Below are 15749 nucleotides of genomic sequence, written 5' to 3' on the forward strand. Positions count from 1 at the left end.
AAAAGAAAAAATATTGCAGCAAGATTATATTTGTATATGCAGGATCGCCGGCGGACAATGCGGATACTCTAGAAGTGGGCGATGAAATTTTAGAAGTGAACGGTCGCACCTTAGAAAATGCAACTCATAACGAAGTCATTCAATACATACATCAGGTAATTACGTCAGTGTAACTTGGCAATAGTATATATTTTTTGTTTTAGTGCATTTTTAAATATATACGTCTATTATACATTTGAGATAATTTCATTTCATATCTTGTGAAGATAAAAAGAATATAAAATAATATAAAAGATAAAAAAATAATGTAAAATAATTTATATAAAAGCGTTTAGCAAACGCTATAATTTTTTGTTGGCAGACGGAAATATAAGATAAAATTTTTTCTATAACATAAACGTATTTTTGTACATTCGTGTACACTCTTTGCTCTCACGCGTAATTCTGATAATTGTATTTGTTCTGATTTAGTGTATCAAGTCTCGAACAATATGTCTTCGTGTTCGGAGAAGAAGCGGAAACAAAATGGGTGAGTCGATTCTTTTATATTAATATTTTCGCTTGTTAATTAGCGGAACAAGAGCATTATCCGAGTCCATTAAAAGTTTTGGAGGGAAAGAGCAGAAATAATAAGCGAAGCGTCAAAGAAACATATATAAACAAATACACAAAATCTTTTATGAGCAGTCGTCGGGGAGAATCTGTCGCCAGATTTCTGAATTGAAACACAAATGTGTAACGAGTATAATAATTGTAATTAAAAGTTTAAAATTACAAGAGAGAGGAAAGCACAGTCTAGAAAGATAAAGGCGGAAGTGGCTGCTCGCGAAGCGTCAGCTTTTCACGTGGATTCATCTATATTCTCTCGTTACTTCAAACAGTTGGCAAACGTTGATTATTCTCTGAAACAGGTGTCATTCAAGCAAATGAGACATTTTTTTTGCACAATATTGTTTGCTTTATCGCAACCGTTTCCCCGAGCAAACTCAACAGCGAATTCGACGTTCGTTGGCATATATCACGGATTTCGCGTCGTCTCGCACGTAATGTTGGCGCACGTCAAGCGAACGCGTCTAGTCACGCACAACAAACGTTTAAACGCTGATGAAACGCGCGCTACGTGCGCGATAATGTTGGAGACGGAGCGAAAATAAGAATTTCGCGCGGTAACGCGCGGATACAAACGTTTGTGGAAATATCAAACCGCGCAATTGATATCGACGCATTTTTGCCGGTGAACAATTTTCCACCGGCGATGCTCAAAATCGCATAAAGGGAAACGATAAAAGATAAAACTGGAAAATTTTTCCAGATGGAAAAGTCATGTTTCTTTCCACTTGCAATAATGGATTTGCTGCCATCGAAGTTTTTGCATAAAATTATTACAAAAGTGCGCGCGCGTGTGTGTGCCATATAAAAATATAAAGATGTGTTCTGAAAATAATCATGATTATTTCCATACTGTTCCATATATTTTTTATGTCGCCACCGTCGATACACGGCACATAGACGATAACGTCAGTATAAACGATAACGTATAGACGACTCGTTTGTATGAATAGCGCCGGTATATTGAGCGCTGATAACAGGTTTATTGAAATCGATTTTACCATTGCATCTATGGTCATGAATTGCGAATCGTAAGCTCTTTAATTCGCTTAAGGCATTTAAATCATATTAAATTTTGATTACTTATTTATCTGTTGTTTCCATTCACAACACCACCGACATTATTGCATTAGCTTTAATTCGCAGTTCATCAGCGTGTAACGTGTTCGCGTTTCTTGCGTCGCGTTCAAACATTCGCTCGATGCTCGCATTTATTTTATTTTATTTTATTTTTTTTGTTTCAAATAATTTAACCGCGATAAGCGATAAGCGGTCTGAAGACGTTTGTTATTCAGCGGCGCGGTAAAATTCAAACGGCGCTCAGGAGAATCGTCGGCCGATTCCGGACAGGTTCGTGCGAATCCGAGATTCGCCAGGTAAACGTTTCAGGTGACCGCGTACGGTATCGCGGCCAAGAGGTGGGGACAGGAGAAGTGGAGGACTTCGGAGATAGGCAGGCAGGCAGGCAGACAGACAGGCCAGCGGTTGCACATGGCGGACCAGGTATAACCTTCGAATGGTATTTCGCTGTCACGCTCCGCGCCGCTTGGCAGTACGGAGAAACCGTTCGTACGCGCGTCAACGCGGTTTTGCGCTTCGTTCCGCGCGCGCACGCCGTTATCGCGAGCGTGTCACACAATCCGCGAGCGCGCAACGACGACGCGGCGACCCGCCGTTCGTGTTCGTGTTCGAGCATCTTCTTTGACGGCGAACCTTTTCCCACTTTGGAGAACGCGCAAAAATCTTCTCAGTCGGAGATCTGTTGCCGTCGTGACTCTCGGCCGTATTATCGGTAGCTTTCGTCCTGGGTGCGCGCGCGCGCGCAACAACGTGTGTGTTGTGAATACGTTTCACCAGCCGTCACTCGCACCTGATTTTCGCGCGTCGAAAGAATCACGCATATGACGGATGTTATCGCGTTATCGCGGATCGGATAATGAGTGACGGCTAGTCCGTCACGTATAGCCGGATGTGAAGAGGGTGCGCGCGTTCGTGAGAAATTGGTGTCGTTCTGTGTGTTGCTATTGGTACTGGTGTTACCGAGGGTGGTGTTTGCACGAGCGACTTCAACGAGCGTTTCCCCGCTTCCAGGCCGGAGGATCTCTCGCGGAGACACTCGCCTTCTGTTTCTTTCTCTTTTTCTCCTTCCCTCTCTCTCTCTCTCTCTTTTATATTTTTTCTTTCTCTCTGTCTCTCTCTCTTTCTCTTTCTCTGGCGTCATCATCTCGACGATCCCGGCGATCTGCAGAAGGTAACTACTCCTTTTCTCCTCATCGCGCTCTTTCGTTCCTTTCTAGACACTTGAAGCGATCCGGCGGTGGTTGTGTTCGTTTCTCACGATGACTCTTGCAGCACTTTCGTGGCCGCGCTTTCTGCGGAGAAGTCGGTACCAGAATATTGCCAATGTTTCTCTCCGTGGCGACGTCCCTCTTTCCTTCCGCCATCCATCTCTCTCTCTCTCTCTCTCTATCTATCTTCTTTTTTCCCGTCTCTCTCTCTTGTGACATGTAGACTTCGCAATACCACGCGCGCCACTTATTTCCGATACATACCTTTCCTCGGAACGCTTCGCGGTTTTCAGCTGGCGTCCGCGCTGTTTACGACCTGGTATCGCGGTTTTGTAGACTCGACTTTTATTGCGTTTCTTTATCGCTTCGTGTTCCACGCGATCGCCGATAATTTATCGAACGTTTTACAGAATAATTTGCATTTAATTGCGCGCGCGCGCGATTTCTTTTAATTCGCCGATTCACGCTAAGATGCACGTCTCACGTTGTTAAATCATCTCGTTATATATATATATCGCGAATGCGCGATTCGATCTTGGAACTATTTTACGCGAAGTAATAATTTCATTTGATTTATATTAAAAAATATATCTCTCTTTCGTCCCTATTTCGCTCGTTTTTTTTTTTTTTTTTTTCCGAGCGTGTGTTATTATCACGGGATGCTTTGAGCGAAAGCTCGTGATAATTATTTAGCTCGCCTCCTATAATTTGCGTTCTTTTTTCCCTTTCTTTTCGCTGATAATTAAAAAGCTAGCGTTAAAACACACACTAAAAACGATTTAACTTCGTTTATAAAGTTATGTACATAAAAATTCACATTATCATCTTTCTCTATCGCGTTCTCTCAATTTCATCTTCCTGATTTACAAAATAGTATTTTTACTTCGGGTATATGAGATGTGTCGAGAGAGAGAGAGAGAGAAATAGAGAATCGAGACTGATAGTTTCTCAGGATAATAGGTTATTGCATTTTTATGCCGTGCTTCTATATTACGCTCTCAGTTTGATTACGTTCTTTGCAATAAAATATAGACATTCAATCTCATTTCGGACTCTTCTTTATAAATATGACGTTAAGAAGTCCTGTAGTCCGAAGTTATTACCAAGCCTTTGTAAGAGTTTTTTTTTAGCCGCGTTGTAATTTATCATTCATTACTAGCGTATTAGTATATACGTAGCGAAACCACCGTATACGTGAAGAAATTTTGTTTGCAAAAATAATCCACGAGAGAGAGAGAGAGAGAGAAAAGAGGACTATTTTAAATGGATAATAATCCCGTCTCTCTGAAAATGCTAAATAATATGGAGCAAAAACGATGAATAAAAATGTTCGCCAACCAAGCGTATATAATCAATTTATTATTTTGCGAAGTAAATACGTTCGTTTGCACGCCAAAATCGGCTCATTAAAACGAGAAAATTTTTTTTTCTCTCTATAAAAACGTTATTTACTCTACTCGCGCATGTAGATGGGCAAATAGCGATCGGTAACATATCGAACGAAATTTTATTTGCTTCAATAAAAGGCAAGAATGACCGGCGAAAACGTCTGTTACAATCCATTGTTATAGAGAGGCGTGAACGTCACGTTCTTGCGTCATCGGTCAACGTCATCGGTCGTGCCATCGCTTCTGAATTTTGCGCATTCTTTCTTTTAAACCCGCGCCGCTGCTCATCGCGCGATGAATGTTACACATATATATATTCTTTTTTATATTTATAACACAGAATTTATCTAAAAAAATTTTTGCTCGCATACATAAAAAAATTTCAAGAATATCTTGAATTATGTACGAGCGTCAGAAGAGCGATCGATAGAGAAGAAAAAACACTATCCGATAATTTTTTTTTTTTTTTTTGTTTAAACAATTACTCGCTCACAGAAGCGAGAGATCGCACAATAAATGTTTTAAAAACATATCGCAAATGTGTATGTTTGAATGTGCGCGCGCTTTTAATTAATATTATTGAACACACGTATTTATTATTTATTATTTCGTACGTGTTAAAAATATCGAAAATAGATTATTTATAATAATATATTTTTTTCAAATATTTATATAAATGTTTGCGAACGTTTGGACTAAATAAAATTCAAATTTGAACGTCCGTTTGGATGTCGCGCGTTGCTTTGAGAAATTCAGAAAACAAAAAAAAACAGAAACGGGAGTTCGGCGAACGGTCCGGCGCGTGATTTTTTTTTTTACGTCAAAAGCTACATCCGTCTTCCGTACGTGCGTACCGCGAAATAATGTGAAATGTTTTTTTTCCTCTTTCCCCGATGATGTGGGAGGCCAACAATCGCGCTGCGCACGATGCGTGTCAAACGCGTATTGTCGTGGTGGGCGTATCCGCGCGCGCTCCTGAATGTATGCACACACCGACACGTCCCGTCAGGAAACGAGGAAGCGCTGCTTGCGCGCTGCGCCGCGCCGCTTCGAACGCTGGACGTGACGAAGGGGAATAGGAAACGGGAGAGATGTGTAAAGCCGGGCGAGTGCTGATACCGGTGCATAAGACAAGAGGCACGGGTTTTACGAGCGCGAGGCACGGAGGCAGTCGAGCGAATGCAGCAGAAACCGGAGCGATAATATACTGGGTGATCGGCGAAACGACGCGGAAGAATAACGTAACGTCGATTTAACGAATTCCGCTAACGATTTCCTGCATTTTGATTGATGAAAAATCGAGGAAAAGAACCTCACGAACTAATCAGATTCCGGGAATGTAAAACGGTGATGATCGCGCAACCAATATTTTTCATTTTTAATCCTGATCGGCGACCTGAGATTTGTAATTCGAGATTTGAGTCCAGTGTGGAATGTGTAATATCGATAACGAGCTAGAAATTGCAACGAGCGACCGCGCAATAAATTGCGCGTGCAAAAAAAAAAAAAAAATGCAAACTCGAACCCCCGGGTGAAAATTCATATTAATTTTCGCTGACTTTTGCGCTTTTCGCACGGAGAGAGCACCCCGTATACGCGTGCTGGTGCGCTCGCGTGCGAGAACGCGATAGGCATGCGGCAGAAATCGAGAATGAACGGCCCGGGGAGCAGATCTGCCGCCGACGTATAAATTAGGCGCGATCGCTTAAATCGTCTCGCGCACACTTTCTCCCGTGATGCGCGCTAAATTGTTTCGTCCCAACCTGTTGAATTCCAATCGCTGAATCAGGCACGTAGTCTAGGGAAAAAGGGAGCCAAATGTGCTACAAAGCTCTTTTTTTGCGCGACAGTATGCTGCGATCGTCACCGATCGGTGTCACATCTGTGTCCCAGAATCTGTTACAATATCACCCGAGCACAGCTTCCTTGATGGATTTGTAGTCGGGGGTTTTTTTTTTTTTTTTTGTTTGCGACACACAAATTTATACAATCATCACGCAGATTTGCATTATATACATTATTGAAATTCTGAAGATTAATTGAATTTGTTGTTGTTGTTGTTGTTGTTGTCGTTACGTAAACGCGGAGATATTTATATGATTAAGAAAATTGTTTCGGGATCTTTTTAAAAACGCGGCACGATCTCTCTCGCCATTTCCATCGCCATTTTTTTTTTTTTTTATTTAACCTCTTATGCAGACGTCCCGTGGCCTGCGATACAACGCGCAATGATGTAACGCGTTAAATAAGTCTCATGTAATCGCTAATTGATGTTGTATCTCTCATGTATTCTCGCTCCTTCCTCCACGGCGATTGACGTAATCGCCGAGGTTTTACGTGTCGTGTCCGCTTGCGCAAAATTTAATGTTAATTAAATTTTTAACGAATATAACAAATTTTCAAAACAAGGAAATTGTACAATTCGGCTATTGATTTTTCTTCGTCTCTATATTTTATGCCACAAATCCCCCGTTAATATATACGTTGTAGTAGTCGTGTGATCGCTTGTCAAAATTTGACATCTACATGTCACTTACAAATTAGACATTGCGATGCATTAGCGCGAGAATTCATGTGATTATGTCCGTGGTATACATATATCTGACGTTATTGATCTGTGACGAAACGCACCGTGTGCCAAGTAATGCGCACATAGTTGCTTGAGAATTTCGGCTGACAGTCGCAGTCGGCCGTCGTCGGATCGCAATCTCGGATTCGATATAACGTAATATATATATAACGTAATATATATATATATATATAATAGTTAGGTCTCTTCGGGAAAACAGTTATCGCGCTCGTAAAAGTTAGCGAACCGTTAGCGATTGTTTCTCTATTACCTTCAATAATTCTGAGCGATGTCTTTCGTTCCAACAATTTACCAGCTGTTACAGGCGTAATCCACCGCAAAGAAACTAAGCAAATACCGTTTCCATTAAATCATTTTCGGTTTACATGCGCGTTTAAGAAAACGCGCTAGTGTTGCCGCTCGAATTGTTGAATAAAACGCGGCGAGCTATGTTTAAAACCTGAATAAGCTTGAAACAATCGAGTTTTTTATTTTATTAAAAGCCAACACACAAGGAAAAAAAGAGACGAGATTTGCGCGCACTGAGATTTCCGTGAACGTAGTTTTTTCCTAGAGATGACTAACAGGAATGGAAAACATTCGCGTCTTGTGCGGTTTACATAATCTGTATCTTCACAATTATCAGCAAAGTTTTTCGAAATATCTTTAAAATCTATCTGTAAAAAACATTTTTTCAAATGAATGCGTGTAAATTGTTAATAATAACAAGATCTTGGCACGGGATCGCGGAAAATCTTCAATTTGTAACAAACGTTCGAAAATTCGCCAGACGCGTGTCTCCGCGTTGCTTACTTGTCGTGTGTGTTGTTGTATGCGTGCGCGCGCTATATTCGCGATTGTGGGCAAAGCGCTTATACAGTTAGAAAACTGGTTTTTACGCCTCCTCTCTTGGTCAACCGGCAAAAGTATTACTCATATGATCGAAACCATTCTCTTCTCGCTGATACAGTTTTGTTTTTCTTTTTTTCTTCTCTTTTTTTCGTATTTGCTTATAAAAACTGTATACGTAGACAAAGTCAGATGTTGTACATTTTAATAATTCATATAAAAAACTGTAAGAGAATAAAATCTCAAGTGACGAACATTAAATCGACTATTCGTTGATCGTATTCGTAAGATTCGGAAGAATGGAATACAAATTTTTCTTTTAATTCGGTCGTTCGTTTTTAACAGCAAAAAAAAAAAAAAAAATAATTAAATTTTAAGTATCATTTGTTTGTCTGCGCATTTGTCTCTTTTTAAGCGTTTATCGCAACACGAAATCGCGGTATCGAGGCAAAGAGATGCAAATTCCTTTTCTCACTTTGGTGGAGAAACGTGGTGCTAATTTTCGCCCGATTGCGCGACGGACAATACGATTGCGGTCTCCGATACGGTATTTTAACACGGGATTGACCGACTTTAATTATTTGCAAGTTAACCGCCAATCAACTATCGAACTTGACGGCGCTTTTCGAAGAGCCGTTTTGGCTTAGTTCTCCTCCCCGGAGTGGCAAAGCCTACTTAACGTAATACGGTTGATTGGCGCGACGCTGTGTATACATATATACACGCGCGTATATATACATATATATACACAGATGCTCGAGCGTTCACAGTTACCGTTTCGACGGAGGAGTTGAGGATTTCTCTCTGTTCGCGGGAGGAGAATCACTTGAGAGAGACCCGCAGCAGGTAGATATCGAGGCAACGCATTGCTTGACCCGAATTTACCCGCGTTACCGAATGTTCGCGAACGTACATTGGCTACTCAATCTTCCTTCGCCCTATCTCTCGCCCCCTGTCTTCAACCCGCATTCGCATCCCCCCATTGTGCGCCGCATTTAGCACCAAATGCGATCTCGACTCTCTCCGAATTCTGTTTGCCGTAGGTATATATATATATTCATACGACTGTCTTATTCATTGTAAACACGGAATGGAGGATCGCGGAATGAGAGATGCCGGTTATATTTGGCGCTAAATGAGAAATTACCGCGCGCGAAGAACCGGCGCGCATTAATTCCATTAATTCCGCACACGTATTTCGTAATTAGCTCGTATATCTGATAGACATTAATAGACACATCATTATTACGTTATAATTGAACCATGTGTTCTTCGCGGATTATCTAATTATACATTGGCAATATTCTTCCCGTACTTATGTAATTTATCAATTTTTATCTTTATTATGTGTTGCCGCGCGTGTAACCGTTTCCGAGAGATCTCTCCGAGTGCTTTCGACGGAAAGGCTCGAACGAAGTTGAAAAAAAATCATAAATCCAAATTGTCGGCAAAAGTTAAAAGAGAAGAATGAGGAAAACAAAATTTTATCTCATAAAATGTCACACCGATGGAAACGCAAAATTCGTTTATAGTTGCTACCGACAACACTTCGGATTCGCTCGGAGAACTTTCGAAGAGAGTTGCAATTTTTATATTCCGTCCGAAATTCGACAAAACCGACGAAGCTTTTCGCACGTTCCGTATTTCTCATCGTATTCGCGCGAGATATTCACGGCTTGTCGCCGTCAGGACCATTTTGCAATGAAACAGGACTAGAAGAACGAGGGGCGCGCGCGCGCTTTCAGATGAAAACACACTTTCTCCGAATTATACCGTGCCATATCCGAATGCGTTTTGGATCCGTGCCAGAGAGCATTTTGAAAAGGAAACGGGAACGGCGAGCGTTGCGAATCTTCACTCGCTTAATGCGTTCTCTCTTCCCTATCGCGTTCAGCGGGAAACACAAAAGGCGTTAAGGCAATGAATGTATGCAGGTAGTGACACGGAACGCGCTCGTAGACCTGGCCTAGAACGTTTCAAGTGATACGCAATTGCGCTGCACAGCTAATATCAGATATGTATGCGCGTTCAAGAGACAATGAGCGAAGTACGAAGTACACATGTATAATACATCATGTGAAAACGTTGTGCGGCCATCGTTTATAAGCGACGCGCGCGCTAATATCGAAAATTGCCGCAACGACACGCAAAAGGAATGTACGACGATGTATATATATATACATGTAATTGGCTCGCGGTCGAATAAATTTTTAACAGAGATTTTATTTAATTACGCCAATTGATTGGCGCAAATGGAAAAATTATTAATTATCCTTTGCGCGTTGCGCGCGGAACAAAATTTCTCTTCAATTCTCTCCTGGCGAAGTTCGAGTGATCGATTTGATCAAAGAGTTTTCCTTTCGAGAATAAAGTGAAGTGTAAAAATAAAATGGGAAATAAAATGCGACGCGTTTCGTCCGTGAATTTCAAATAGCCGGAGCGAAATGTCTCGAGGCCGGTCTTCTCCGAGAATGAAAACCGCTAGACGTACATTTAATCAGCTTCTCCCCCATTCGCGCTAAAGCGGATTGCGAGGAAACCAGGTCGGAGATCACATCGCACACAACTGGTAACAAAAAGAATGAAACGATCCCCGGAGAGGAGTCCACACGTATTTTAGGAATTTGAGAATGACAGGGCGCACAGAAAGAGAGAGAGAGAGAGAGAGAGAGAGAGAGAGAGAGAGAGAGAGAGAGAGAGTATGTGTGTGTGTGTGTGTGTATCGATCGCCGGCTTCGTCTTGTTCGTTTCACCCTTCGTCGTTATAAAACATTTCACCTTTTGGTAGCGGAGTGCGTTAAGTGCGTTGAACTTTGCGCTCTCTGTCAATTTTTATCGTCTGTGCCAGCGTGTTAGTTCCAAATATAAACCTCCTTCGTGAATGCGTCTGTGCTATCCATTCTCAGTCGCCGACTGCGGAGGAGAGAGAGTTTATTTTCTAGTTTAACGTGACACGCGCGAATATCGTCCTCTTTCAGAAAAGCTTTCGGTGACCGTCGTAGTAGTCTCGAAGAGCTTTCATTCAGTGTTCAACAGTGTCGATATCAGTTTCCGAATATCGTTATAACGAGTCCACCAATCGATCACAGCTAGTGTGAACAATGAATTGACTAGTTTGCTAATTGAGACTTTCGGAAATACGTTGCGTTATTAAAAAGACGGCGGCGGCGGTGTGAGACGTTATTTTCCATTTGTGTTGCAAAAAGCAGAACAGTTAGACAAGATCAATTTAGTGTCTGATTAAACAAAAAAAAAAAAACAAAACAAAAAAGAAAAAGAAAAGATTAATTCCGCTCAATAGAAGAAAAGCAAGAAAATGACGAATGTTTTTAAATAATTTAAAATTTTTATACAGAGAGTTGAAATTTAAAAAAATTAAAACACGAAGCACACGGTTTTAGTTTCTCATCACGTAACACAAAATGTGATTGAATGTAAGCCGGAATCAACGTGATTCACCAGTGAATGAAAAAAACAAGTGTGACTTATAGCCACAAGTGTGGAAAACAATTTTTTTTTAACTTGGAAAAAAACGTAAAACCGTTCACAGAAATTGCTTGTTCCTACGAAGCGTGAATATGTCGAGATTTTTTCGCAAGTTGATTTTTTGCGGCTGCACAACGCGTTCGGGTCTCGATGGACGGTCGATCGTTGTCGACGAGTCGATTGTCGACGACCCGCCGAAATTTGTCGAGTTTTCGAATTGCGTTGTAGAATCCGAGGACGTGGCGAGACATTTTGATTTGTCTGCTATAAAATTCATCGACGACGAGGAAACCGACGAGGATGCGTCGTCCCGCACTAAGAACGGTAGTCGGCGATCGATCAGATTTTTCTTTTTTTATAGAAAAGTGGGTTGACACGCGTAGTTATTCCCCGCTAAGGGACGATATAAATAAACGACATGCAAAAAAATTACGAGGACAACGTGGGCTTTTACGATCGTGCATACAAAGTATCTCGCGAAAGAACTTAAATTAAAGTAGAAAAACTAAAATGTAGAAACATTTCGTTATCATATTTAAGAAAAAAATAACGTTTAGGGAATTACCGAGAGACGTGAATAAAAATATACTCGTAACCGCGCGCGGTGGTCTCTTTTTCTGCGCAAAAGAAAAAGAAAGCTTTGCCGACGGCTATTCAGAGATGTGAGTTGTGTATGACAGAATGCAGTGAAAATTTCCAAAGTGTAGACGAATTTACTGGTTGTTGAGAGAAAGAGATATATATGTATATATATATATATCTATATATATGAAGAGATTATTATGTGTAGGATTCTAAATAATTTAACCAAATTCGCTTGCTTTTGTAATTTTCACTGCTTGATGATACGCAATCGGACCGCCGCAGGCGGGAGAGATATATAGAATTAATGAAAACACGAGGTTGCGCGTAAATGAGAAACGAAGGGAAATTTGTCAGAGTCCGCGGTGCGCGCTTCACTTATTTCTGCTCTTCTCCATTACACGGCCGCTATTTAACGGTAGCCGCACGAGCTTGATAATGGGTTCTCTGACGCATGTTAAATACGCGATAAATTTGCCTAATTAATTCTTCGTGAATTCCCGACAGAAGAGCTGGACGGGCCAAACGCTGGGCGGATACGAGACGCCTGGGTTATCGCCGTCGAAAGGTGAGCTAATGAGCGAGTAATAATTTGCCCCAAAAGTATAATCTTGTTGTTATTATATATATATGCGCGTAACGTATACGTACGTACGGTAATATAACGGGCGTGTAACGCATCTCTCACCGAGGCGAGAGATCTCTAGCGTGTCCCGCTTCTGGTAAATACATTCCTGTCGGGGCGGAATCATGTATCGATTAAACGTCACATAAAAGGCGGTGATGTCCAGCGAGCGAATGTGTTTTTGATCGAACGCGGGAATGCGTCATCTAAATGTCACAAAGATCGCTGCGAGAACGCTGCGTTTCAATCGAGTCGATAATGACAGTTTTCGTGTGATGACAAGTCGCAAAATTAGAATTAGTTTTCGACTATTTTTAGTTTTTAGTTTTATTGTTTTTTTATATATATATATATTTTTAGCCGTTTGTGAAATATATAAATTCGCTAATGTTTTTAACTTGGTTAACGTGAACAGAATCGGTTTTATTAAAATGAAGCCGAAAGATATAGTCGTGCGTGCACTTGTTTCATTTACAAGCCATTATCTTTGCTTACCTTGTTAACTTTTTTTTTTCTCAAACACGGAATTTATCTAGTTTAGCTGATGTTCAAAGATGTGATTTATCTTCGCGGAAAGAGTGGCCGAGATAAATTAAAGCGTATATATCTTATCTAAGAAAATTGCGTCTCTTCTTTCTCTCTTTTTCTCTCCATTAAATTGGTCCTGATTGCCTCGAGTATTGCACCGCGAGAAAGTATCTTTTAACACTGAAGCGCGCGGATAATTACTTGTCGCGCTGTCGCAAATTAGATCTCGCAAAAAAATTTTTTACTCGCCAAATTTTGGTGAGTCGCGAGCTGAGTTTATATCGTCGCGCATGTTTTTGAAGTGAAGAAGACTCGATTCGCGAGTCTGTGTACGTGTGTGTGTGCGTGTGCATGTAAGTACGCGCGCGCGCGCGCACACACACATCATTAGAGTTTGCGATTAATGGTTGTTGTGATTCGTCCTTCAATATGTCCCTCGGTTTTTCCGTGAACAAGCACATCGACAGCTTTTCAAACGGACGCTTTTTCTCATCCGCAGAAGCGCGAGAGAGAGGCTGCAGAAACTGACGGCACTGAAGAAGATCCAGCCGCGCGACATCCAGGCTATTCTGCATCAGCAGGTATGTATGAGCGCGAGATACACGTGTGTAATTAGCCATTAGATCGGATGTTAAAATATCGCGTGCCCCGAACGATTCGTTTCGAACGAGAGATGCGAGATCTATCGCGTGCTTCTTCTCATTGCACGAAAAAAAAATCATCTCACCTTTTACACGGTCGATCTTACATTTATCGTTGCTCTTTAAAAATCTAAATAAAATCAAAAGTTTAAAAAAAAAGTTTAATAATAATAAAAAAACGAATTTTTGTTAGAGCTTCTTTTAAAAGTCTTATCGGTCGGAAAAAAATAATAATTAATTACGCGATATATTTCAAGATTTTTATTACGCATTTTTTGCTTGTAGCTCTGCGCGCGTTCTCAAAATCCTAAAAGTTTAACCTTCAGGTTTTTTTTATTTCGCCGTTGACGCGGAGTTACAATTTGAATGCAATCTAACCGGCGCGTGAATAGCAAGAGAAGCGCGCTTAGGAAGGACGTCGCATTCCTCGTCTTCCGGCGATTCTTATTCCGTTCGCGCGGTTCGTCGCGGGATTCCATGCCCGGCACGGCACCGAGGGCTACTGCACACGTTTATTCGCGAGTCCGCGGACTCGCGGCGCGCGGCGTGCAAATGAATCGATCGGCCGTGAGCGAAATCGTTACGGGAGGCTGGCTGCTTATGAAATGTGGAATGCCAAGAAAATGAGTGAGCGGTGGACGGTGGCGATTATGCACGCGGCCTTGTTTACGAGAGTGTAAAACGTGCTCGCCGGAATTGCGTTTCTCCGCGGTGCTGCGTCGCATCGCATCGCATCGCATCGTATCGCATCGCTCGCTCGTTCGCACCCGAAATCCTCATCACGGCAAAATCACCCGGCATTTCGATTACGCAATAAACGAGTTTCATCGGTCGTCCCGATAGACGCCTCCGCGCTTTCAAACGGTCGGGGCATCGCGTCGTCATTGTCGAGAGGAAATTACGCGGAAAGAGTAATACGCGCGCTCCGGAGAAAAAAAAAGACGAGCCGGGCGGGCGCGCGCGCGTATTGCTTGCCCACGACGACGTTCGCTTCTCGTCGAGAGAGCAAAGCCGTCTCGAAAGTATCGATACCTGATGCTACCGCTGAGTTAGTAACCGAGCGACAAGTATTGGTGTCATCCGACACTTCACCCGAAAGTATCGTGCTTTTGAGAAAAACGATAGAAGTCGATACAACTTCGACATTGTTGTACACGGACGCGCGTAAAAAGAAAAAAAAAAAATTCTTTTACGCGCGTTTCCCACATATCTCCGTATGTGTGTTTTATAAATAATGATGATAAAATTAATTCTTTTTTTTTCTCGCCAAAGTTCGCGGCTTTATTACCGTGAAAACAAAGTTTTTACACTACAAAGTATATCTCATATAAAGTCGCGCGCTATAAAAATGTTGATTAAAATTAAAGATTTAATTACTTTTCAGACGCGGAAAAAAAATACAAACGTTAAATGAATTAATTAATGAACGAGTGCGTTTCCTGGGGTTATTTTTTTTTTTTATTTCTCTTTGAAGAAAAAAATTGTCTGACTATAAAGACGTGTGTACGTAGCAACATTCCATCGCAAAATCGCCCGTAGAAATGATTTTCGTGTTTCGCGAAATATCGCGTTTTTCAATTTTAATTATTTTCTAACATACGTATTTGTTTTCTTTTTTAACACGAAAGTGAGAAAAGAATTATAATTGTTTTGTCAAAATGAGAGAGAAACGTGTGTTCAATTTGACACTTTCGTGCGGGAAAAGTTGCGCGCATTGTTTTCTCATTAACTGCGTTCCGAGCGGGATATTTTGGTGAGATATGCGGGATCGTTTCGCGTGATTGCAACACGGTAATGTGGGTTTAAAAATCTCACACATATATACTCGTCGATTTCTCATATACACCTCGCGAAATAGACTTTGAACGGAAATCGCGCGCGGGGATGTCGCAACATACGTGTGTGTGTGTGCGTGTGTATATTGACGACCGTTAACGAGTTTTCTCGATGTTACAACTAGGTATGATACCGCCCCATTTGCGTGCGATACGCGTATACGTACTCGCCATTATCAGCGTGTCACTACACGCTGGCCTTTTTTATATACGAGTATGTAATTCGGTTAAATAGAAGGTGCGGCAGAGTAAAGGGACCTTGAGTTAATTCGACGACAATGGCGGTGTCATTCGAGAAACTGTAGGCCATTTCGCTGCATTCATTTTTTTTCCCGACGTCAGTGCCAAG

General features: G+C 41.5%; 1 protein-coding gene across 5 annotated transcripts in view; it reads left to right on the plus strand.

Annotated features, from left to right (window-relative positions):
• Window positions 1-15749, plus strand: part of LOC109857514 (MAGUK p55 subfamily member 5-A) — a 70570-nt gene that overhangs the window by 1625 nt on the left and 53196 nt on the right. For 2 of the 5 annotated variants that reach the window (XM_020433863.1, XM_020433870.1), the window contains exons 2-5: window positions 43-155; window positions 472-529; window positions 12279-12339; window positions 13424-13505. In XM_020433863.1, the coding sequence (XP_020289452.1) occupies window positions 43-155; window positions 472-529; window positions 12279-12339; window positions 13424-13505 (314 nt within the window). Of the gene's footprint in view, window positions 1-42; window positions 156-471; window positions 530-11229; window positions 11514-12278; window positions 12340-13423; window positions 13506-15749 lie in introns of those variants that run through there. The other 3 variants (XM_020433864.1, XM_020433865.1, XM_020433866.1) reach the window with 3 other exon arrangements.

Source organism: Pseudomyrmex gracilis, unplaced genomic scaffold (assembly GCF_002006095.1).
Source record: "Pseudomyrmex gracilis isolate BER0280 unplaced genomic scaffold, ASM200609v1 scaffold_162, whole genome shotgun sequence".
Classification (NCBI taxonomy): domain Eukaryota; kingdom Metazoa; phylum Arthropoda; class Insecta; order Hymenoptera; family Formicidae; genus Pseudomyrmex; species Pseudomyrmex gracilis.